The 24,821-nt window shown below is 41.9% G+C and overlaps 1 protein-coding gene across 4 annotated transcripts; it reads right to left on the bottom strand.

Moving 5' to 3' along the window:
- Positions 1 to 430: 430 nt before the first annotated feature.
- Positions 431 to 24,821, bottom strand: NAB1 (NGFI-A binding protein 1). Of its 4 annotated transcripts, none has more exons than XM_051787806.1 (8): positions 24,702 to 24,821; positions 18,648 to 19,481; positions 12,933 to 13,066; positions 11,897 to 11,948; positions 6,343 to 6,453; positions 3,869 to 4,010; positions 2,531 to 2,680; positions 431 to 1,425 (listed from the first exon to the last, which is right to left on the bottom strand). In XM_051787806.1, the coding sequence occupies exons 2-8, from the start codon at positions 19,464 to 19,466 to the stop codon at positions 1,334 to 1,336; spliced, it is 1,500 nt and encodes a 499-aa protein (XP_051643766.1). In that variant the 5' UTR covers positions 19,467 to 19,481; positions 24,702 to 24,821; the 3' UTR covers positions 431 to 1,333. The 4 variants fall into 4 exon arrangements, with proteins under 4 accessions (XP_051643766.1, XP_051643767.1, XP_051643768.1 ...); XM_051787807.1 differs by having other exon boundaries at positions 24,698 to 24,809; XM_051787808.1 differs by lacking the exon at positions 24,702 to 24,821 and adding an exon at positions 24,115 to 24,445.

Consider the following 24,821-nt stretch of genomic DNA (forward strand, 5'->3'; position numbering starts at 1 on the left):
AAGCAAAACCTGGATTTGGAAACTGAGGCATACAACCATCTTGACTGCAGAGCAGCACAGTGGAGAAATGGATGCACACAAACACACCATGGTAAATTCCAGAGTTATATGCCAACTTACTTCTCCTTAGATAAAATGACATCTTCAAAAGTGAACATGTACAAAAAATAAAAACTGTCAAATAAATAAAGAATACAGATGTTAATTAACCACATATATAAAGAAACGTATTGGCATACTGTATGCAGTATACGGTATATTCATAGAATCATGTGGGCTGGACAGCACTTAATAAGGAGTCACATGCTAAAGACATGACTCCTTGTCTCTCTCCCCCAAAAAATCTTATGGTTTCTGGATATCAAGTGCAACCTTTTATACTGATGCATAAATCCTGCATCGTATGTCATCTTTGCCACACTTAGGATGCTTTTCTTTTTTTTTTTTTTTTTTTAAGATTCACAGAGAAGTCCAAGAAGTTATAATGGTTCGAATCACAATTTTTGCAGCCCTGTCCATGCTACTTGGTCTCTTGAGTTTCCTACCAAATGAGGTTTCAGTAATTGTACGGTTTATCAAACCCCAGTTTTTCCCAAGGAAATGGGAGCCAATCATATGGACTCTTCCATACTCTAACTGGCATTTCCTATACTCCTGACTTGTAGGTAGGTATTATGCTATAAAAGTGTTACACAAAGGCTGCTGAAACCATTGAAAGTGATGTAGCGATAGTTAAGTGTCAAGTATGTCTGCTATGATACAGAATCAGGGTCTAGGTCTATCAAATGCTATATCCACATAACATTTTTAACCATGAAATATTTTATGCATTTTCCTTTTTCTATAAATATTGTTGAAAACTTGCTGTTAATTGTGTCACGAGGTTTGCATTCCTAATTTTCCAATGATTTTAAATTCAAATGTTTAACAACCATATCTACGCTAGGTACACTGAAAGTAGACATTGAAATTTCAAGTAAAATGAACTGTAGCCACATCTACTGGACTCAATACACGTCCCGACATCTAGATTTACTTTGATAAGTTATACAAATACATAATACATTCTTAAATAATGAAGACCCACAATATTAATTTGTGAATCTTCCCACGTTATAAAACCACTTTTACAGGAATGTTTATCCACCTGTATTACTGTTTGAGTTTGCAGTGTCTCTTGCTTTCCTGTTTCCATAGATTACTGTACCAGTTCTTAGGCTTTGGCTATTGAAATCTCTTATTTGAATGAGGCAACACTGGTTATTAAGGCTGTTTTTTTTTCTCCTGTGAAGTTTCATTCTTTACTATGACACTGTTTTCCAGAGCAGAATGACTATCTTGTGTCTTCAGGTTCTGTTTTTATGACCTTCCTTTCTATGTTGTTAAAAGCCGAATGAGGAAAATCCTTTAAAATACCAAGGCCTTCTGCATTGAGAAAAGAAAGAAAGGAAGATGTTAAAACACGGCTTGGAAACAAACATATTCTGTTTTTAAATCAAGAAAAAGGTCCAAGAACCATATGGATACTAAGAGTTGAAGCAATAAATTCTGCCTCCTCATCCTGGGCTTTAACCCAGCTGGGTTAGAACCACCTCAGTTACACTGCAGTGATGGCTGAGGAAGCACCACAGATTTACTTCAGTCCTCTCCAGGAGCAGGGCTAATGGAGATGCACTCTGCACTTGCATTTTGAGAGGGAACTGGTAAAACTCCCCAGCTGGAGACTCCACTAAGTGTATTATCAGTGGGATTGAGACAATCTGCAAAAAAGGTGAGCCTAAGATTCCAGTATTCCAAAGACAAGGTTCTGCTCAGTCTTCAAAACAACTTTTGCACCTTCTCTTTCAAATAAGCTCCTTTCAAACTCAGGTGATATTTTATCATTAGCCCTAAAATTACAAGAGTCTCCAGAATTCCTGTCTTCATCTCAGTCCACCAAGTATTAAACTGAAACCACCCAGAGAGATTTCACAAAGGTTTCTTGCTCTCTTCTATCAAACTTAGAGTGGCCCCCACAATGCCAGAGGTAAATTACAACATTGCCAGTGAGCAGAGGTCACTGAATACGAAACCCAGGTAGAAAAGACTTACTGCATGACATGCAGTTCACAGTAGAGAAACAGTGGCAGGTCCTTATAAACCAGAATAAAGAGGTGTTTTTATAAAAAGTCTCATTCCTTTATACAGAATGAAGCCATATTAGAATCATGTTGCTGTGACTGTAATGCAGTTTAAGTATTTAACAGCAGTAGCTTGGGTCAACAGCACTGAGGACAGACACATGCCAGAACTTGCTTATCTGAACCTAGTTACTGCATCCCCAAAGCTTTTCCCAAATCATATTCAATCCAATTCCAGATTAGCAAGTAACACTCCTCTTGAAGTTTTCACCAAAGCCTTGACTGCATGGTTCCACACAGCACATGCCAGGCTACCTTGCTAGCTGCTCCACTCAGAGACATCACAGATTAGTAAATTTATCACAGGCTTTGTAAGAAAGAGTGGGTAATTTCCACAGGACAGCACTAACCTGAGGACTGGGACTTTGCCTCACCACCGGGATAAAGCCGGATCAAATCACTGCACAAGGGTTTTCCAACATGCTGCTCTCCATCAAGTGAAATGTGCTGCATCTGTCTGCCTGGCAGATTGGACATCCGGAGGTTCAGCGGCCTTTCACCTGCAGGTTGTTAAAAGAAAAGCAATATTAAAAAACAGGTAGAGACCTATAGACATACTAATTCCATCTGCAAAAGCGCATCCTAAATTCCAGCTGCTCAGGGAAGTTTCACAGCAAAACAAGGCTTATGTAAATATGCTGCTTTGCAGACTACTCCACAGGCACTGCTAGAAAAAGACACTCAGCCATAGAATTTTTTTTTTTTTGTAACATCTCTTTATTCTTTCAAAAAGCCCCTTGAGATACTAAAAATTTCTGCTTCCACTTCAGAATCCCTCTGAGATCCTAAAAATTCCCACTTTCCCTGCACAATGGATTAAGGGTATAAAAAAGCTTGCTCTGCCAAGGAAAGCTGGATCCACACACCTTCATCTTCCTGTATACTTTTGTACCTCATTGCTTGACCAATACATACAAATGAAAACATGTTTTATTGCTTACTTGTATTGATTCCCTTAGTTCCTCCCTCTACTGCTCCTCTTCGCCTCCCCTTAAACAAACTAGCTTCTAAAAAACAGACATGAGAACTTCTGGTTGTATTTCTTCTGTTTGTAATATTTTGTCTCATTTCACAACAGTACAAAAAGAAATCCAAACAGAAAGTGCTCCAACAAAACAAACACTCCTAAAATTAATTCAAGCTAAGGAATAGCCAGTTGGTAAATCAAAGAGAACCACAGAACTGAAAGCTTTTTGAAGAATAACAAGCTACTAAGATCATCATTAGAATCTGCTTAGCTCTAAGTAATTTACACAGCCAGCTCCTCAGGTTTTGTTCCTAGACTGCACAAACAGGTAAAAAAAGGAGTACCAACTACATTATCTTTTTTACTTTCAATTTCCATAAAACCAGGACACAAATGAAATGCAACATTCTGCTCTGTTTTCAAAACCGAGGATAAAGGCAGAGCCAAGTCCTGCTCTCAGTAATAGGGATGCACCCCACCTTCTTCCCTCCCCACATCATCCAGAGGGAAAGCAGTTTGCCCAGATACATTAGAGTAACAGAGCAGAACCTGAGTATACACCTGATTGCATTACTGAGACTGTAAGCACTTCAGGGCAGAGATCTTGTCTTGTCCATTCAGTGCTCAGGGTTCTGTACCAGATAAACGACACCTCTGACACGGGTTGCATAACACCAAAGGTATTTGCTGGCAGCAACGCCGTGCCTGGGAGCTACCATACCTTGTCCATCAGCATTATCTAATGACATGCCATTGGGGCTGTGCTCTTCCGAGTTCTGTCTGTAACACCCTGTGGAAAGGCGTCTCTCCAATGCTGCCTGGTTGCAAAGAAACTCCATCTGTTTTGCCATCACCTTTTCCGACTGCAAATAAAACAGAAAAAAATTCCTCTATATATACATACATATAAGCAAGTCAAAACACAGGGGGAAAAACAATATCAGATGATAAAACTAACAGCCTAGATAGAGGTTTTTGTTGACTCATATGTACAGATGTGTGTTTTACGGTTTCTCCAAAACTATGAAGCAAACAAAATATTTTTGCACCCATAGAGATTTTCATAATGTACATCTGAGTCACTCAAGAATACTTAAAATGCAAGCTGTTGTAGTTCATCCACACAGAAACGCTACATTAAATTCTGTTCTTCAAAAACACACAAAAATCACTTTCTGCACTTTAGGACTCCAGGTTACGTGAAGAGAATCTCAAGAAAAGCAAATAAGAACGTCTTAATTATCCAGTTAGCTCTGTTCAAATACGTGTCTTCTCAAAGTACTCCAGAAAGTATTCCAAGAGCAATGGTAACATCTGCTAAAAACTTATGCCAAGATTTCACCAGACATCTTGGAATCTTTATTTTAGGAAACAGCACTACACAAGCTTAAAAATCTGCCATTCTGAAAGTGTAGGATGACAGTATGTTTGTGGGGGATAAAGGTGTGAAATGTCTGTCTAGAAGAAGAACAAGACCTATACACCTCTAGAGAGTGGAACTAAACAATCCAGTGCAACGTGGGAGGAAATGGCGTCTGAATGTTTGTCATTGACTTTAATGCCAAGAGAATTCTAACTTTCACTATGATCTTGTTCTTGAGAGAATGTAAATAAGCATCTTGCAAAAATAAAAAGAAAATCACAAGTCAAGAAAGTTGATTTAGAAGAGCCACAATGAACATAAGACTGGAAAATGTACAAACTTAACATTTACAGTTGATAGGAAAAAATAATTTGTCTTTAAGGTAATGCCATAATTGGTTCATTTAGTACAGAGTCTTATTCATTGCAGACCACTTCACTTTTCTTGGGAGATGATGAAAGCCCTGACTTCCCACAAAAGTCCACTTATTCAGCATAGATAGGTAATTTACACATACAATGACAGCATAACAAACCAGCAAACGCTGTGCTTTTTCAGCACAGTGATGACCCTGACAGCAGGGTAATAACATGACCAGTATTTACTTACTCTGGCTCAGAGCTCATCAGGTTTTGCAGAAGACCACTGATAGCTCAAGCTTGGTCTTAGGAGGTAGGTAAAAAACTATTTTCAAATAATTCACTTTCAAGTGTGCTTTCACTTTGCTATTCTGTCACTTTTGTTACCAACTTTTCAACTGTAATTTTAAAAAAGAGTATTTCTGATTCATGCCATCTTCGTTGTTTAATTGGGATAAATCCAGAATTTTAAACTGCCATGATGCTTCTGATCACTACAGAAAAATCTGTAGAGTTGTAGATACATTTAAGCTTGAATTAAATCTCTAGTCCATTGTTATTTGGCAATGACCAAACTTTAAAGCATACACTAAATGAAAATAAGCTTGCAAAAATCAAGTTCATTTAATTATTCTGTGACATCAGAACACGTAGCATAATTGCTTTTTGACGTATCACAATGAACAGATTTGTATGACCAAGCACTGCTTTGCAATAGAAGGTGGTAAATGAGAGGGTAACACATCCAGTCTCAGAAAACAGGGGGAACTCCTCAATGTAATCTTACGTGCAAATTCGGTGATTACATTTGGCCAAATCAGTTATACAAAATAAATTTGTTGCAACTTAGCATGAAATCCGTTCTTGCCAACAACTGGCAGTGGGAGACGCGTATTTTGCCTCGAGGCTGGGATACTCTACAGAAAAGACAAAGAAAGAATCGGAAACCAGTCTTCATTTATACAAAGCTTTCTGTCTGCTCAAGAATACTGCACTTCCAGCAGAGGAGGTGTTGTCTAGAAGGCCAATTTTTCCTCTCAGATCCAGAGGTTCGCTGATTTCCTAAATATATTGGCCTTTCTTCTTACAAGACGTGTCAGAACTGAGGACTCCAAGATCGCCTACTCTATTCCTCTAGACTCAGTATCTTGAGCTTTCCATTTATAGCGAATAACGCAAGTAACACAGCACAGACTGTACCAATACTACCCCACTTGCTCCCAACAGGCAACCACAGATTGTCAAGCCTACTATGCTAGATCCTACCTCCTTGGAACTAACAAGGGCAAAGCCACAGTACTGTGTCAGAACAGTTTCAGAAGGTAAAACCCCAATTAAGAGTGATGCAATTCCAGCTGAGCTCGGTAGCCTTTGAAAACTGATGGTAATTAATTTAGTCATCAAAACAACACATCAAAACCAATGTGCAGAGACGTGGCGTGTGTTATTCACAGTGTAGTGTAGTTGGTTTACCTGGGAATTAAGAGCTGTTGGGTCTTCACTCTTTCCTTTAGCCAAAGCAAGTGGCATTTTGTCTTGCTGATAGAGTGTCTGGACTGTGTCCTGGAAATCAGGATAACCATCCTATTGAGCATAAGAAAAAACCAAACCAAGAGGGGTACATTATTAATTTTTCTTCACACTCTCCATACCTCAAAAGAAAAAAAAAAAACAAACCCAAAACAAAACAAAAAAACCCCCCAAAATAAAAAACAACCTGAACCAAAAAATCAAAAACCACATTCCTGAACTTCTATGAAATTCTGGACTGCAATTTATATGTTCGTGCTCTCCACTCCATTTAAGTTTGTGCACTAAACACACACAGCCCCTCTACAACAACTGCTATATGTATCTAAAATGGCACAGACAGAAGATCTCATCTCTCATTTTTTTGTGAATCCAGACTACCGTTGTTACTGACATTAAACTAGTTTGCATTCAGCCTTGCCAGGCAAATTTAGGCCTGTGGTTTCTGTCACTCATAAGAAATCAAGTTTATATGTAGTCAAGAATTTATACTAACCTTGTGAAACTGAGAAAAGCCTCCTGAAATTCAACATATTTCACACAGAACCTTCACTAGTACCACAAAATGAAATATCACTATTTTAAAAGTACGGTAGAGAATTTATATACTATGGGAAACCATGATTCAATAATTCTTCCAGCCTGAAATTCTTATGACATGCAAATCTCTTCTGCAGCTTGCATATGTACCAATAAAGCAAATAAAGTTCCTGTGAAAGCCTGCCAGAATCCATTAAAATAAATTAATCATCGAAGCAAAGGTTCAAGATGAGGAATTTATCCAGCTCAGTATTATAAAAGGAAAGCTCACGTACACTAGAGGAACATCCAGAAATGTTTACAAAAGCACAGCATAGATGACACTGTCAAAATGTGAGAGGAAGCCAGAGATCTTAAGACAGACCCAAATCTGAGAACACTGACATCTGCCACTGAGGATCTGCAGAACTGGGTATCAAAAGTATGCCACATTAGGTATATTTTCCTTGTGGATTTTAAAGACAGATATATGTCAATAATTATAGTTTTGATAACAGCTGGACAAAAGGGTTACAGCTCAAGAACAATAAAAGTGATCTTTCAGAAAAACCACAGGGGAAGGACTAGAAGGTTCCTGCCATTGGCAGGCAGCCCACTGACCTGCAGAGCTGTGCTCTGACCCACGGCAGGTTGCCAGAGCCTCAGGGCAACATAATGCCAATAGACCTATTCTTCATGCTCAGGAAAAAAACCTAAAATCAGTCTGAACACTGTATACTGCTTTTATCCACCCAACATAATCCCTCATGGAACAAATAAACATGAGAGCTATGCAAAAATTTCATAGCCAGGTAAATTGCCACAAAGCCTCATCCACTAGAAATAAAGGCTTTGCAGCACTTTTCCATGAGCACTGACCACTTTCACAGTCAGACCTGAATTTGTTTGGGAGACGAGAATGATCATGTGTAGGAAGATGAGGAGTTGAACGCACAAAAAAACCTATCACTCAGGATCCTATTTTTGCAACGTAACAGGTAACAGGTTTTTTTATAACGTATTTGTGACCGCCTGCCTATACAAAACTGAAGGCTGTTTCCCAAAAGTGGGTCTGGCTGCCTGACTCTGTGTCTGTCACCCATCAGTCAGACAGGTAATTCTCGGATGATGACGTGGTTCTGGATCACCTTCCCAGAGCCCTTCCCACCACAGGCTGTTCCCCCCGTCAGTGAGGGCTGACAAGGAGCACGCTGTGCCAGGCGAGTACCTGCTCTGCCCCATGGTTGCCTGGAGGTCCTGCTGCATGCAGTGCAGCATTTTTGTTTTGCCATGCTGCTGCTCAGTTGTTTTTCAAGCGGTTTCATGCAGCAGATGTTCCCAGTCCCACATGTGCTTTTTCGCTCCCTCTAATGACATTTCTCCTATGAAAACAGTAGCTTCTACTCCTTTTGCTGTTTCTGTGAAAAACACAAATCCCACACTTTGGTTTTCTTTTCAACCTTCTCAGCAACAGCAGAGGTGGGCCTGTTCCCTCCTCATCCTCCACCTGTACTGGCACCCAGGGAAGACACTTCTTTGCAGCCTCCGCTCAGGTCTTCCTGCCTGTGCCCCCTGACTCCCACTGAGCTTTGGGAAATTAGCTTTTGAAAGCTCTTACCACCCTTCTCTTTCAGCTGAATGAAGACACTGACACACAAAACAATTTCTTTATACTACAGACAGCAAGAACATTTTAAAAACTCTCTTTTTGTTCTCATGGCTGTTCCCATTGACTCTGAGGGGGAACCTGGTCGACCCCAATGGCAATGAGCAGCTTCCCTTCTCCATGAATTCTGTGTGATACACCTGTGACTTGTTTTGTTTTCTAGCTGGTGCCACAACAGCTCATTGCTTTGAGCAGTGCCAGCACTGAGTCACGGAAGATGACAAGGTAAGGGATGCCCCTACCTCGCTGCACCTAAGCAGGAGAGATCCTTGCTCTGCAGGAGGATACATCCTTTCCATCCCTGTTCGCCTGTCCTGCTTTTTGTCCAGAGCACGTTTAGGAACTACAACCCCTTTTTTATAATCTGCTTCCAAATCCCAATTCAGTCCACTGCCTTTTTCACTCCCTCCACACCTTTAGTCTGTCATTTGCCTGGAATTTTTTCCCTTCTCCTCTTTACACTTCACTCCCACAGCTCACCCACCCACTCTACGAATAAGAGGGGGAGAGCAGGCAGGGGAAGAGAAAGGCTTTTACAGGTAATTTGATGTAATTCATGGCATATTGTTTCTTTGTAATGCTTGTGAGAGTTTCATATTCATGAAAAGGATAAATTTACAATGTGGCTGTAGCCTGACAATGTTGCAGCTTGCACACACAGCTCTGCTCAAGGATGACCTTCAGAGTCTCTCTGGAGGCTTTTTAAAGTGTTATTATATTTCAGGAAATTAACTCATCTTTTTTTTTTTTTTTTAAGTAATCTTTTACACTATGCAAAGAGGCTGTGAAGTCTTTCCAAATTGAAGCCCTAGTATTTTAGACCATGCTTTACAGAGACATTAATGACTAATGGGTAAGGGAATGGTGAATCAAAATACAGAGTTCAGCCTTAAAACAGAAAGCAAAATGAGCATTATAAAAAAAAAAAAAAAAAAAAAAAAAAAAAAGAAAAAGACCTAGTTACAGCAAAAAAAATCCCCCACGTTCAGATCCTCTGTGTATTACCATGACAGAGCCACAGTGAAGCATTACAGCTTCAAAAACAGTGTAAGGAATTCTTATCCAGAACAAAAGGAAAAATTTGCAGCATTTGCTGCCATTTCCCTTTTTACCTTCACCTTTCCAAAACAAACCAAACCAAAAAAAACACACCCAAAAAAGCCACCCAAAAAACCTCCCCAAAATCCCCAAACATATTACCAAAAATGACCTTTTTTTTTTTTTCCAAAATGCGTGCCCCAAGAACCCAAAACACCATATGTAACAGTGATCTACTATGTAATACTGCATCTTTCTTACATTTCACTGAGGAAAAATCTATGATTTACAGTAGATCTCAGAATCATAATGCACTAAAGTAATGGTTTACTCCTTTGAAGACTCTCAAACTCGTGAGGAAAACAGACATTTATACTGACAACAACACTGGTCACTTAAAAAATAATAATGCTGTGCTATCAAATGCAAAAATATTGAATTTAATTTTCAATTTTTTATTTTGGAAAAATGTCCTATTTCTGAAATAGTGATTTATACAATTAGGACATTAAATTCCCACAAGAATTTTAAAATACAGCTGGTAATTTTAGATAAAAAGATAAAAAGTAATTCTCAGAATTACTGAACTAAAAAGCAGACCTTCCAGAGTTTCTGCCTCTATTTTTCACTATTTAAATTTTACACCTTCTTTCAATGAAGATCCTGCAGAAAACAGCACCTCCCTTGCAGTGTGTCATTTTAGACACTTGCTCATCATCAATTATTACTGAATGAAGGAAAAACTTCCTAATGCTGAAATCTAAGTCATTGAAATACTACTTCAAGCAGAGGAGTAGCAGTTCCCCACCAGCTCATATAAATTAGAGCTAGACTGAACAAAAGAGAGGAACCTCAAGCAACCATCCTGCAACATGCTGGTCAAGGCAGACAGTGGTGAGGCTGGATAAAATCATTTAATGCAGCTTTTCCCTGCTCTTTTTTGTGGATCGAAGAACCAGCACATGTCAAAGCAAATCCTAACAACATGTCAGTGACATTACTGACTTATCAAAGCTACCAGTAAATCCTCAATGCACATGTATATTTTGCATTATATAAACTCAAACTACGACTGTATACAGACTGATGGACTTATTTATTAATCATAACTGCCTTTTCAAAACTAACTGCTGTCACCAGGGTTTGCCTCTCAGGAAAAGCCTTTGCACAGGTAAAAGCATCACAGTACTAAAAAAGATTAAAGCCTTACTACATTCGGTACATCACTTATCACAGAGTGAGTTACATGAGAAACACCCTTCAGAATATGTTGCAATTTTCCTCTACGCTTCAAGAATACATCCCTCATCTGTGTCACATGCAAATCTAGCTCAGGTCTAGCTTACATTATAATACACATTTAACCTACACCTTTTGGAGCAGACAGTACAATAAAAAACACCCACAATGCTAAGGATAAATTAGATACCCACATAACAGTGAAACAGTAATTTGTTTAAAATATAAATTAAAAAGGAAGATCTGCTACTCTTATGAGGTATATATATATATGCATACTTTTTTTTTTTAAATTAAAAGTATCTTTTTAAAAGGTCTCAAATTTGCTTTCCAACAGTGGTAACTGAAGAAAAAGGTAAGCTACATATATGCTGCTCCTGCACTACTAACAAGGAATTCTCAGAATCTCTCTAAGCAACAGCTTGTGCAGGTATATATATCAGCCATGTATACATGCACATTTTACACAAAACTCAATCCAAAACCTGTAAATTAATATCTACAGGCACAACCATTTGTGTTGACACACAGAGCTTTTAGTTAGTTTTAGTTCTTGACTTTTCAGTATGATCAGTGTCACAATCTAGAGAGAGATGGTTAATATTATACCATCAATCCAGAACTGTGGATTTTGGACATGATCAAGAGCTGACTCAAGTGAATTAGGCAAACCTCACCTCACACTGACTTAAAAGCAGGAGGCCTTATGGGAAGACATTTCCTACAGTGCTCGAGCTTATTCCACCACAGGAAGTCAGTCAGTCCCATTCCTCCCCTCCTACTCACTCAGAGTGCAAAACACTGAGAGTAACTTTACCATTAAACAAATCCTACTCTTTTTCCCTGCTCCTACAGGTTTCTCCATCAAGCATTTATATTTTCAGAGACAGTGGTGATGTTCTCCCCCTCTCTCTCTCACATCCATCACCTGTCTATCAAATGTTTTTCTGACAAATTTCCTTAAGACAGATCCCTTCAAAACAAAAGTGAATTTTAGCATGCATAGGTCAAAATACAGGAGTCACAATACTGTACCTCCATCTTGATTCTCTTTGGTGACAGCTCATCCCTTTCTCCACACTTAGATCTAGAAGAGAAGACACATACACTGTCAGTGAACAGCACATTAACCCTGACTACCAATAATAATGAGAAACAGGTTCAAGGAATAAAGTAGATCAGGGACAAACAGGTGACATGCACAAAGAAAGCCCCCAGTTCTCTTGGACATGGCAGTGAATCTCACTCAAGTACAGAGGAATACAAGCACCTTTTGTTGTTTTCAGAAGTGTCAAGAGATTCATGGATTCCTCTTCCAAAGAGAAAGGAAAGCTACCTGAGCACACTGAATTACAGAAATGCCTCTGGCACTGCTTACCCAGAATGGATGTATATTTACATTAATCACTATGGAAGAAAGGGGAGCAAAGGCAAACTTCTCAGAAGTGTAGGAGAATGAATTTTGAAAGGATATTGCATTGCAGGCAAGGGAGTTAACATTTAAAAAACAAAGAAAGCGTCAAGATTTTCAACCATACTTACTAATTCTAGGGTTTTAATTGTATTTAAAAGGTGTTAAGCCTTTGTCACTGTTTCATAACAGCAGTTCATTTAACAGAACAGTAACAACTGAAATTAGGACTTGGCTTCACCTCCTTTAAAGCAAATTTGTAATCCACTCTCTATGACCTTATCTTTTTGGCTAACAAGCCAAACCTGTATATGGAAAAAAGGCAATTGATACACTGAACATCTCTGGCTATTCTGCCTATTTACATTAACCTTAAAATACACAAATGCCTCATGTGCTTGAAATACCAATCTCTCAGATGCCTCTCAACATGCACCATCATCAAAATATCCGGAAAACTAAAGAGCAAATAAAAAAGGTAATTCAAGATAGCTAAATCTTATTAGTTTAAAAGCTTCCTGACTTAAATAGCATTTTCCTACCCTCCTCAGAAGAGCACTTTGCTCAGAAGAGCAAGAATAAAGTGTCTCTAGCGCTTCAAGAAGAAATGCTATCAGGCTGATTAGCTCTCTGAAAGCTTTGAGTTAATTAAAGCCTTACTTGGTGGTCCTGTAAGTATACTTGTAGGTAACTTCTCGAGAGATTTGCCGAGCTAGCGCGAAGAGTTCATCTCTCCTGGTCAACAACGCGTTATCTTTCACACACAGCTGAGCGGCTGCTTCATTAACTGTGAGCTGGAAATTAAACACAAACACAGGGGTTCAGGATTCTGAATACTTTTCACCTGTTGTGCCTGTAAAAGTACCTCTCCTGAAATATTAAAAAAATTTCGATTGCAATTAAATTACCTGTAACTGTACACTAAACCCTGGAGGGTTTCTTCAGTACATTTATACCCCTCACTAAAGCAGGTAAGCCTCTGGGAAGACAAAAGGATATGAACGTAGTTGGTGCAGAAAGTAAAACATTATTGTAAGGCTGTCTCGGTGTGCACCGCTTGTGCCTCATCCCAGCATTAATTAAATCTCAGTATAAAACAGTAGCACTGAACGTTCACAGTGTTTGGCTTCCAAAGCCTGGTTTACAGGGAATACTATTTTTATAAATGCAATATGCCCAGGACTTGGGGAAAAAAAAAAAAAAAGAGAGAAAAAACCCTGACAGTGTGGGTACAGATGGCTTTCCCTGGTGAATACAGAATAAATTCCGTAGAAGGTGATGGTTTAAGAAACGATTAAACTTTTTTTAGCTATGTTTCTCACCCTCGTGTTTGTGAAGACTATCTTCAGACATGAATCAAATGTAACTTGTTTCAAGGATGTTTTCCTGAGCCTGCCAGGACACATTTCTAGTGCCTGTGCTGCTGGCAGTAGATTCACAAAGAGGGGGAAAAAAAACCTCCTTAAGTTAAGGCTCAGTGCTCTTCAGAAGCCTCAGGAAGTGGTGATACTGTCATGGATTATATCAGCTTTACAATACTGCTGTCTGAAGAGCCTGTGGTCAGCAGTATGGACACAGCAAAATTCTTAATGCAACGAGAGACACAAATCGAGAAGCTGGAGAGGTGAATCCACGCTCCTTCCCTAAGAAGCAGGGGCTGAAGAGACATTTCACTTTTTTCTCAGCTGAAGAACAGCCAGCATATGTAATGAGGCATAACAGCAAGAGGCCAACAGAATACTACAGGTGTTTTTACCAAAGTGCCCACAACCCTTCTCCTCTTTTCTATTTCTAGAAATTAAGGTGCTCTAAATAGGCTTGGCTTCTGGGTAAAGGAGTACAGCTGCTTTGGTGCCACTGTCAACAGTGTGTTCTGCATCTGTCTCAGGCTAGTGAATACTACAAAGCCTCTCAGTTTCCAGGGCACAGTCAGCACATTCACGATTGACAGAGATGTGCCATGCCCAGCCCTTGATCTGGCAGTGCAGGGAACAGCCACAGCTCAGGGCACAGGGACGTGGCCGAGGACGGGCAGGACCACACATGTGACCTCAGACACTGAAAACACTGCTCCTACAAGAAGCACTTTTCATGGAGGCAGACAAAGGTGCAGCCAAGGACAGACCAGCAGAGCTGCAGTTAAAGGGTGTCTCTTGGGAGAAGGCTAAGAAACTCGCTCTTCCATCCTGCTGTCTACCACACTGCAGAATGTTATTTGTGAATTAAATCACAGAGGCCAGCAACTCACCCAAAACACTGCACACTCCAGCCCTGAAGGATGGAAGCTGTCATAAGACATGAACAACATACAACCACACTGTCCTTCGCTGTGGGGCTTGATGGCATCCAAATTAAAAAATATATTTTGCCCAAAGTGACACCTGTTCTCCAGGAAGGTTAAAAAAACAAAAACCTGTCAGAAGAGCTGAGCTTCTCTCAGTGGCCTGTGCCCTTGCACTATTTCTAGTAAAACCTCACACAGAACTGCTGCTCCTAATATTTTATAACAACTTTTTTCCTGTGTTTAGCCTAAAATCCTGTGATCTGAGTAGAGCATTTCCTATGGTATCTGAATGTTAATCAGAGCGCAATTATGTCTTTAACAGGAAAATTAAATATGTTGCCTGATCCTTTAGTCTCTGTAGAGACAAAAAAATAATCTTACAGAGATCAGATGGACAAGGGCATGAACTTTAGGTTTAATCTGTGAAACAGGTTACTATGCTCCTACAATACAAGGTACTAAAACAACAAACCATTACTCCCTAGACAGGAACAGTTATTCTACAATGTCTATCTTTTCAGACAAAAACACAGAGGGAAAAAAGATACAATAAAAGATTAATACAACACTGATGAAAAGAATTACCATCCAAAGCAGGCAATAATTTCTGTAACAGTGATAGCTATTACTTTGCCAAGGATGAATAATATGGCTAATGCTTACAAAATAATTTGAGATATTTTTTTTATCCCTCAAAGTGCTGAAAGGTTGCAAAGAGCTGAAATGACTGAAAATGCTTTGGGTAGTTGTAGGCAAATGCTGTTTATCCTAATATGCGAGAAAAGCCAAATGTTTATTTGTTTGTTTTTCCTGGTTTCCTCTTTGAGGTCACATCCAGACTTACTGAATTGAAGTGCATCATGGCTTCCTGCCTTTTCAGGAGGCATAATACCGCAGATAGAAAGCTTTGCATGCCTAAAAATAAGATTCTGTTTGGTGGAAGCCTTAAGGATATGGAGCAGCACACAGCCATACAGACTGTACGGAGAGGGATGGGTATATTCCCATCTGACGGGGTTCACATATTCCCCCACTAAAAACACTTAATTAAACATCAAGCCCTACTGTTTTGGTGAGTCAGCAAAAGAAAAGGAAGAGACTAGGCCAGACAAAATTTATTACTGGTATTTCTAATTCCCGTCTCTCACACTACTGAACAGGGTTTTTTTTTTGTTTTATAGGCACTGAGACAAGTACTGAAATATTAACAGGGAAATTACAAATCTGACTCAAACATGCTCGGGTTGCTGAGTTCAAGGGCATGCCTCGTACTCATCCCTTCTCCAGTCCAACATCAAGTGCTTCCAGAGTTTGAAAAGCTGTGTAATAGACAATGGGATGGGTTAAGAACAGCATGTTTATTAGTTTTGGAATGTCTCTGAAAGATTCTGCATCAGATTTTATGTCAGATTAGTGCTTTATGGAAATACTCCTACCAGTAGCACACACATCCAAACCAGCTCAGTGCCTGCAGCTCTCACAGGCCTCTAATGGCTGCTCAAGCCCTCAGAGACACTCCAGTGTTCATACTGAAGTGAAATATTCTCACTAATTTACCACTAATAATTCCATCAGGTTTGATTTTAATTTGCATGCAACTCCACTGTGCTTGAGGAGCCAGAGATACTCTGATCTTTACATTAAGAAGCTAACCCCTACTTAAGCTTTTTAAATTCATAGTGAAGTTTATTCAGCTGTTCCTTGCCAGCTGCAAGGAAAAACCTTGAACTACAAGGCACAATGACAGCCTTGGAATGTATTAACACGTGCAGAAACAGTCTCTGGACAAGCAGAAACTTACCTCCCTGGTTGTTTAAGGTCCTTCCTTCTGAGCAGCAAATTGTTTAAGCCATCAAACCCAAAAACACACTGAAGTTGAGTTTATGAAAGGCAAACTCTGGTTTAGCAGATTTTAAACAACAAAAAAAAAAGTCTCATTGTTGCTATTTGTATGTTTTCCGCTTTTTTTCTGCTTTAAAATGGAAATGAAAACTGTTCAAGACAAAACTTCATGAAATCCGGCCTCTTTAAGCAAACAGTAAACCAATTATGAGCAAATTCTTCTTGCTTGCATGTGTGCAGTTCCCATCAAGTTCAGTGAGGCCCCACATGCGTAAGTGAGGCATAAGTCAACCACAGGCTCCTTTGATCTTGTGCCCTTAATCATAATAGCGATAGAAATATTTCCTAAAGCCAAACCATGCTCTCATTCCATTTTTAAACATGGTTTTACAATGATGTAGTAAAGATCTGTAGTGCAATACTAAAAAACAAAAAAACGGACAAGGCAGAGCAGTCACCCTTTCTTCCAGTTCATTGCTACCCTGCTCCTTCAAACTACCAACCCAGTATTCATTCCTCCAGCTTTCTAGAGCCATTCCCAAGCCTACCACATGCCTGACACAAAAGCTGCCCTTGGAGCCCACCTCCCAGCACACCGCTGGATTCCAGGAAATTATCCTACAAGAAGTCTGCCCAGATTTCAGAGTATTTTCTGCAGTCACCACCCCAGAGAAAGACTGTGAAAGCACACAGCTGCACACGTTGTACACCTCGACTGTGTCCGTGCCCAGGTGGGGAGAACCCCCTTTCTCCAAATCCTGAATCTGCAGCAACGTGCAGAGGGCATCTACACAATCAATCCTTTCAAATCCTGCCTCCATCTCATACACAACTTGTTCTGTTACGAGACTTCCACAAGGTCAGGGGAGTAAGATGAGATCTGGTTTTGTACACTGGATGAATTCACAAATTATAGGTGTTCAACATAAAGCCACAAAGCACGTTAAGTGAAAGCTGCACAACTAGAACTGTGTGGTAGAAATGTGGCTCACTACTGTGGAAGTGTCTCCCCAGTCTATAGTAAAAGCCCTTGTCAAGTCACTGCCGGTGATGTGCAGTTGCCTTATAAATGTAAATACATAAACAAAAATGTAAAGAAATACGCCTTGTTGCCTTCTGCCCTTCTACTCAGAAACATAAAGAGAACTCAGTCTTATGCCATGGATCACACACCTACAAAACTTCTTCTTGAAGCAAAAAAAGGCTAAAGCCAGTACAGTTTTTTTGGCACTCCTGTAACATAAACATTGCCTTTCCTTTTGGGAGCTAAGCCTTACATGCCAAATTTTAAATCCAACTGAAATTTTGCAATCAGTGTTAACTGTAAAAATGCTGATGCAGCATTCATATCAACAGTGTTTTGGCACTGCTTCGAGTTAATGTTTGTTCTCCTCTTGTACTGTACTCTGGCACTAGGAAACTATTCCCCACACAGACACACCTATTGTGTTACAACATATGCAGTGCGAGCCTCAAGAATGCCAGAAGAGAAGCGAAGGAGGCCCGCGTGGACTTTCAAGGACAAGAGGGAAGAGATGCTGCTCAGGACAAACTTTCAAATTACAGCCATCCATCAATACTGGGGACAGTCCTTCCCCTTCCTCCTCACACAGGAGGAACTTCACTGGACTGGCTTACGACCACTGTGCCCAAAAAACCCCACAGGCTGTATAGGTGAGTTTCATCCCAATTCAAACCCCAAAAACCCCACCACATTGGGTTTAGGAACCTCACTGGCAGAATCCTTTTAGCCTCAAGGGCACAAGCTACAGAGCAGGGTCTCGAGGTGAGGAAAGACAGCAGAGGGTAGTAACCACACCAGACACAAGCCATTTTAGTTACTGATCTTCCAACCAACTAATCTACTCTCAAAGCTGCAAGGAAATACAGGACCCCCTTGAAAACGTGCCAAATGTTTAGAGCCCCAAGGGCCATGCTCAGTGCAATACTGGTTTGCTATTTCAGTGCCAAACTGTTTAAACCCTCTGCCTGACAGGCTGCAGTGGCGGCCGAGCAGTCTGATGACACCAAGCTGAAATCAGTGCACACATGCACACACACACCCACAGGAGGGTACTTGTACTGCACCCGAGGCTTCTGTGCCAGGGCAGCCCTGCCTACAGCAGTCAAAATACAAGTCTCATCATCCAGCAAGAAGTGCCCTCACAAGAAGTGCACCCTGTGAACAGCATCTCATAGAAGGTGCAGGAATAGGGGAAGGAAGCCCAGTGTCGCCCAAGGTGTTTTACCTCGTGGAGGGTGAGATGTTTGCCATCCTTTCTTTTTGAGTCAAATCTGCCATATATTGCACTGTACTTTCTGATCTCCTCCTCTTTGTGAGGGTCATCGTCACTCATCTCAAAGATGTGACCAATCATCTTTGCCAGTTTCTTATTTGTTTTCAGTAACTCCTTGACTTCATTGGAGTCGCTTTTGGGCAGGGAGGGAACCATACGTTCTACACACTCAGCAACTGACAGAGCAGCAGCGGCATCCAGGGTCTCGCTGTTTTCCTTTGGTGAAGCTGGAGAGCCAAGGTCAGCCGGGGAAAGACTGTGTTCACTCTCTGTGGTGTGGTGTCCCTGCCAGAGTCTCGGTTCGCTGCCGCTCTGCAGCGATAAGCTCCCCACCACATCGGATTTGCTTGCGCCCACACTTTGCACACACGTCGTGGCAGCACATTTTGGAATCTTCAGGTGAGGCTCTCTGGTGCTGCTGTTCCTTTCGTAACTGCTGCAGGATATCCCCAGCCACGCAGGAGACCCTTCTGGCAGCTTATATATTGGAATGCTGCTGACGGGCAAGGAGGTGAGAGGCTGGTTAAACAGACCAGGGTTTGTGACCCAGTCCCTCAAAGCCTTCTGCAGCCTTCGGACATGAAGCGGCTTGCTAGCCATGCCTACAAGAGCCATTATCTCCAAAAACTCCTCTTCACCTGCTTCACAGAGCTGCTGGACATCATCACCACCCTGCTGAATGAAGGCATCGAAGTAGAATAAGAGATTTGCTTTCTGTAGTATTCGATATAGCTGCAATTCCCCAAGGGTTCTGGGTAGAGCTGACGCCATCACGGAGGACAGAACCTGCAAACAGTAAAAACAGAGAGGAGATGAGCACCAAACACCATCATCTGGATGCACTACCCCCACAGCCCATATTTCCGTAAGGCTGACAACTCGGAGGACAGGATTTCTTTCTCTCATCATAACAACACACATGGAAATGAAAAAGGAGTTTTTTGACTAGTTAACTTAATGGAAATATTAGTGAAAAAACAAATCAGCAGATAGTTGCAATGCACCTACAAAAAAGATGATTCAAACATGAAGCCAGCTTGTTTTCAACATTCCCACTTCATGTTTGCTCCCAAGAATGTCAGTCAATATTGCTCACTGCTTCTACTCAACTCTCTTTTATATCATCAGATCAAAATGATCACAAAAAACAATCTGAAGAATTACAGAATACTTGGTTCCTTGAAGAAAAAAGCTCCTCAGTTTCAATTCTTAATTCTCAAATTATTTTCATCTGTAGCAGTATGGAGGGCTGTAAAAGGAAAGCAAAGAAGAACAAGTGCTTCACAGAACCCCAGAAGATTAACGAAGCTGGGCCAGTAAAAGGATATTTCAGAACCAAGTATTTCTACAGTTTTCCCCATTTGACATAAAAAGGATCTAATGCCTATGCTGATTTTAATTATGGCAGCAACAGCTGCAGACAAAGCAAAAATACTGATGGATTCCAACACATATACTTTAAAAAACCCCTTACTTTGAATTTGCCTGCCCATTCCATTTGCTAACAGGGCTGTGTGTCACTGACACTTATGACATGAAACACCACTCAGCAATACAGCAATTGCACTTAGGGGCTCCCAACAGACAAATCGCAGCAGTATTCTACCCTTACAGCTGCAGGAAAAAAACATTTGCACAAGTTTCACCTTCATAAGCCCTGTTATCCAGTTATACCACAAATAATAAACTCTTCAGAGAATTCTCAGACCTCTCACACACACACCTCTTCGCTCTACGATGGCTTTCACAACCACAAGCGGATAATTTCCAGTATTACTGTATTAAGCTAAACCACCAATCAATAAGGTCTAAAGCATGTAATTTATAGTTAGTTGGGAAAGTAGCAAAACTAAAACACTGAGCAGGTCTGCTAACATTGCTCTGGCTCTACTATCGCATTGCACTTGAAAAAGCACACAGTAGTAACCTAAAAAACAACACCTACAGAACGATTTGCACACACTGGGGGGAAGCTATTTTAATAATGTGCAACTCCCCTCCATCCAAGACTGTGATGCAAGAATATACGTATGCTATGGGGCAGTGGGAGACTGGTAATCAAAAGTATAACTAAGACAAATTATTTTTACAGTGTGTACTTTTCTGTATTGGTTTGTTGCTTGTTTTCTGTTTTGTTACAATACGAGCCTTTTCTTCAGCAACTCAAAATAAACATACCGATGTAAGAAACAGAGCTCACCTTCTATTCAGGAGGCATCTGAAAGATCAAGTTTTTGCTACAAAACTGTGATTAAACTCTACTAGACAAAAAATAAAATTAGGAGGCCAACAGAAACTTTCCAAAAATGTATATGGCAGCAACAAGATACCTACAATCAGTCTTTTCAGGAAGAGAGATAGGAGCCCCGGGGGAAAAAAACCAAAACACACAAAAAATACAAAAACCCCAAACCATCAGCTGAACATATAATTCCTTGTACACTGATATTTGTAAAACAGAAGGGACAGCAATAGTTGTTCAGATGTGAGTAGCTACCTCAAGGAGTTGCTGGTGAGCTTATGACCTAATAAACTACACACTTTTGAACTCAGGGTGAAGCTGGAAACATTTAAGAGCTACATATTTTAGAAATACAGTTTAACTTTTGAAAATAACAGTTAACTTCAGAAATATTGTCAACATTCAAAGATACAAGAAGAAACACGGAAAATGAGGAAAATCACTTAAAAGTAACCCTTTCAAGGGCATATAATTCAATATTTTAAAAAATTGTTCTTATTTCACAGAATTTCTTAGAAAAATCCTCCCATTCCACAAAAACTTTGACAAGACAAACAAAACTAACAGCTTATGGTTTACTGGCATTTCAGTAAGCTGTTCCTACCCTCTCATTTCAAATGATGCTGAGTTTTCACCATCAATACCACAAATTAACTTATATAACTTTCAAACAAAGGCCCATTTCCTAGGAAAGCCATTCATCTTAGCACTAAATATACATAAATCTACATAAATGGACTTTGTGCAGAGAGCTAAATTGAATCCTGGGAGGATGGTGGCAGTGAAATTACACACAGCCCAGGAGCTCCAGGCAAGCCATGGAACTAAACTCATTTTTCCAGCCCACAGGCTGGAAGAGCAGAAACAGTCCACAAGCAGCCTTTACCTAGAGGCTTCTAATCAACAAATCTCCTCATGACAGATAAAACTGGATTAATATGTACTATGGAGGCGTCAGTAGTGAGTCCATGGTTCAGACTGCATTGAGATTTGCATTTACAGCAAGACTGAAATCCCTTTGTTTTGTACTTTAAAGACCCATTCTGCTTTTCAAATTCAGTACAGTGACTCCTGAGAGGGCCAAGCAAATTTTCCATTTACGACTGCTACTGATTTCTGCAGAGAAGGCATTTTCAAACACTCCTCCTTTTGACCTCTTTTCTACTTGCCTTATACAGAGCTCCTCCAGCACTCACCTCAACACCATCTCAAGTATTTCTAAACTTCTACAAGGGGAAGGCTCCCTCCAGACATTACCTCCCTGCTTCTCCAGACATTACCGGTCCAGTGCCCTGGTTCGGTCAGCTCACAGCCTACAAAGCCAGAAAAGCAGGTATGCTAGTCGACCTGGAGGAGTAAGATGAGGCTTAGGAAGAGGACAAGCAACGAAGCAAGGGTTGCTGAGGAAGTAGCACAGCACTGCCTGAATCAGAGGAGACCGTTAACCCGAAGGACACACGGCACTGCTGCCGCTGCTGGCTCTGCTCACCTACGCAAAGCCTTAGCACACCCACTCAAGTCTCAGCGCCCCACATCTTTCGGGTGACCTTTAAGCTGCATCTAAGAGACCTAAAGTACTGCTTTCCACCACTGCTGTTCTCATTTCCTAGTGCATCAGGGACCGTGCTTTCGGGGTAAAGGGTGAGCACGAGAAGAGGTTACACAACGAGAAGACGAGGGGCGAGCTCACAGCCAGAAGACTTGTGTATCCCTCCTCACTGGGCAGAGCACCTCGGTAAGACCCTGGGACACCACGGGTGCTCCCCCTCTTCTGCAGCCTACTCGGTAAGTCTTAGGCTTTCTAATCTGAGATCCCAAACCAACCTGGTTCAGGAGTAACAGTGTGGTCATGCCCTCTGGCAAACTCTTAAGAAGCCAACAAGAACGATCTGCCACTTCAGGAGTGAGCAAAGAGATCTAAGGTATGGGCAACTACAAACCCTTTTTCTGGCAAAAGGCAGGAACGCATAAATACAGCCATGGCACTTGAGCTGCTACTTCTCCCCCTTCTTTGCTCATTGTCCATACCGGTGAGAAGTGTGGGAACACACGGGGAAGAGTAGCCACCTCTTACATTTTTCACATACAGAACAAACAAAAAAGCCAGGAAGCTCCCTGTAGCAGACAAAGCTGTTTAAAATATATGCAAGGCTGCATACTGTTATAGCCATGGAAGAACCAGGAAATCACTAGTTAGATTTTTCACTCAGCCCTTGCAACCCATAACCATGCATTCTGATTTTCCACATTACCTCATTCACATCCACAGCCTATCACCCCACATGCCATGCCCTCCTCTCCAAACGCTGGATGTCACTTTAACTCTGACCACAAACATAACTCCTGGGAAAAAGGAAAACAAAACCCACAGAGGCACCACAGAGCACTCTTAAATATTTGTAAACAACTAGTGCAGGAATCACAACCTATTCCTGCTCCCTCTATCAAGACAAGGGCAGCGGCAGCAGCAGCCCCTCTCAACATCTTTAACCACGGGAAAACACCCGTTCCTTCCCGTTCTGCCTGCTCCGAGTTCAAAGCTGCACACTTCCCGGAGGTGGCAGGAAGATACGCGGCTGAAGTAGGCAGGTGGTGGACGTGGGTGAAGTACTGGGAGAAGGAAAACTCAGGAGCTGTGAGATGTAGGCATGGGACAAGGACTTAAAGAGTAGCTTTCCTGCTTTTTAAGGTTGCACCAGAAGTAAAAGCAACTGAGCAACTCTAACCGATTTTTAGAGATTTTTATTTCAGGTGAATTCTATTTGAGCTGTCACCAATTAAATTAGGAATACGCACAAGGAGAAAGTGTGAAACATTACATCCCTGTATTTTAGGCAAAAGTGATTATTTCATAATATATCTTGATCACTTTGGGCGTTTTGAAAAGTCTCTGAAGACAAACCGGATTTGGGTTTGAGAGCTGGCTGCTTTGCATATTCATTACATTTCTGCAGCGCTTCCAAGGACTTTTAGCAGGAGGAGAAAATTACATGTAGCTGCAGAAGCGAGACTTTGCAAATTAAATAGTCTTGTCTAGCTCTGAGATGTGCCAAAATACAGCCGATTGAGTGAACTCCACGTTCACGTACAGATCCGTATCTCGCCGCTAACTAATGAGAAACTTCAAACGTGCAAAAACACCACCATCGCGTAAAGACGAAATGAGAGCATAAATACCTCGATTCCCGTACGGCCAGAGAGAGGTCTCCCACCGCCCGGCCCCGAGGAGGGGGTCCCCCAGGGGGGATGGAGCCCAGTGGAAGGAAACTCGCACAGCGGGCAGGGGCGGGGGGCTGCGGTCCCCACGCTAAGTCCGCAGCCGCCGAGCCCGGTGACAGGAACGTCCTCGGAGCAGCTTCTCCGCAGGGCCCCCCCGGCACCGCCGCGCCCGGACAACCCGGGGAGGTTGGCGGCAGAGGCGGCGGAGGGGCACGGCCCCGCACAGCCCGGGGGGCGGCCGGCACCGCATCGCCTCCCCCCGCTCCCGGTGCCCCGCGCGGGGCGGCACCGCCTCCGCCTGTCCCGTCCCGTCCCGTCCCGTCCCGTCCCGTCCGTCCCGCCCCCGCCCCGCGGCCCCCCCCGCCCCGCACACACGGCAGGGACGCTCCTGCACTTTCCGCCCACTCCCCCGTCCCCGTCCCACCCCCCCCCCCCGCGCCGGATTTCTCCGGGAATCACCCACGCACGACCCGCCCGCTCCTTCCGGCCGTGCCCCGCGGGGCCGGGGCCGGGCTGCCCGCGCCCCCCGCCCGCCCCGCACCTACTCTGCAGTGGGCAGCTCCCGCCGCCGGCCGCCCGGGGCTCCCCTCGGCGCCGTCCCGGGGCCGCAGACTCAGCCCCGCCGAAGTTCCTGCCCGCGGCCCCCCCGCCCAGGCTCCTCCTTT

This window comes from Manacus candei, unplaced genomic scaffold, assembly GCF_025592945.1.
Source record: "Manacus candei isolate 608988 ecotype Guabito, Panama unplaced genomic scaffold, ASM2559294v1 h1tg000023l, whole genome shotgun sequence".
Lineage (NCBI taxonomy): Eukaryota > Metazoa > Chordata > Aves > Passeriformes > Pipridae > Manacus > Manacus candei.

Coding starts and splice junctions, on each gene's coding strand:
- NAB1 (XM_051787806.1), bottom strand. CDS start 19,466: ATGGCGTCAGCTCTACCCAGAACCCTTGGGGAATTGCAGCTATATCGA. Junction 11,949..12,932: donor TATACTTACAGGACCACCAA/GTAAGGCTTTAA, acceptor CTTCTCTTCTAG/ATCTAAGTGTGGAGAAAGGG. Junction 4,011..6,342: donor CAACAGCTCTTAATTCCCAG/GTAAACCAACTA, acceptor TTTTATTTGCAG/TCGGAAAAGGTGATGGCAAA.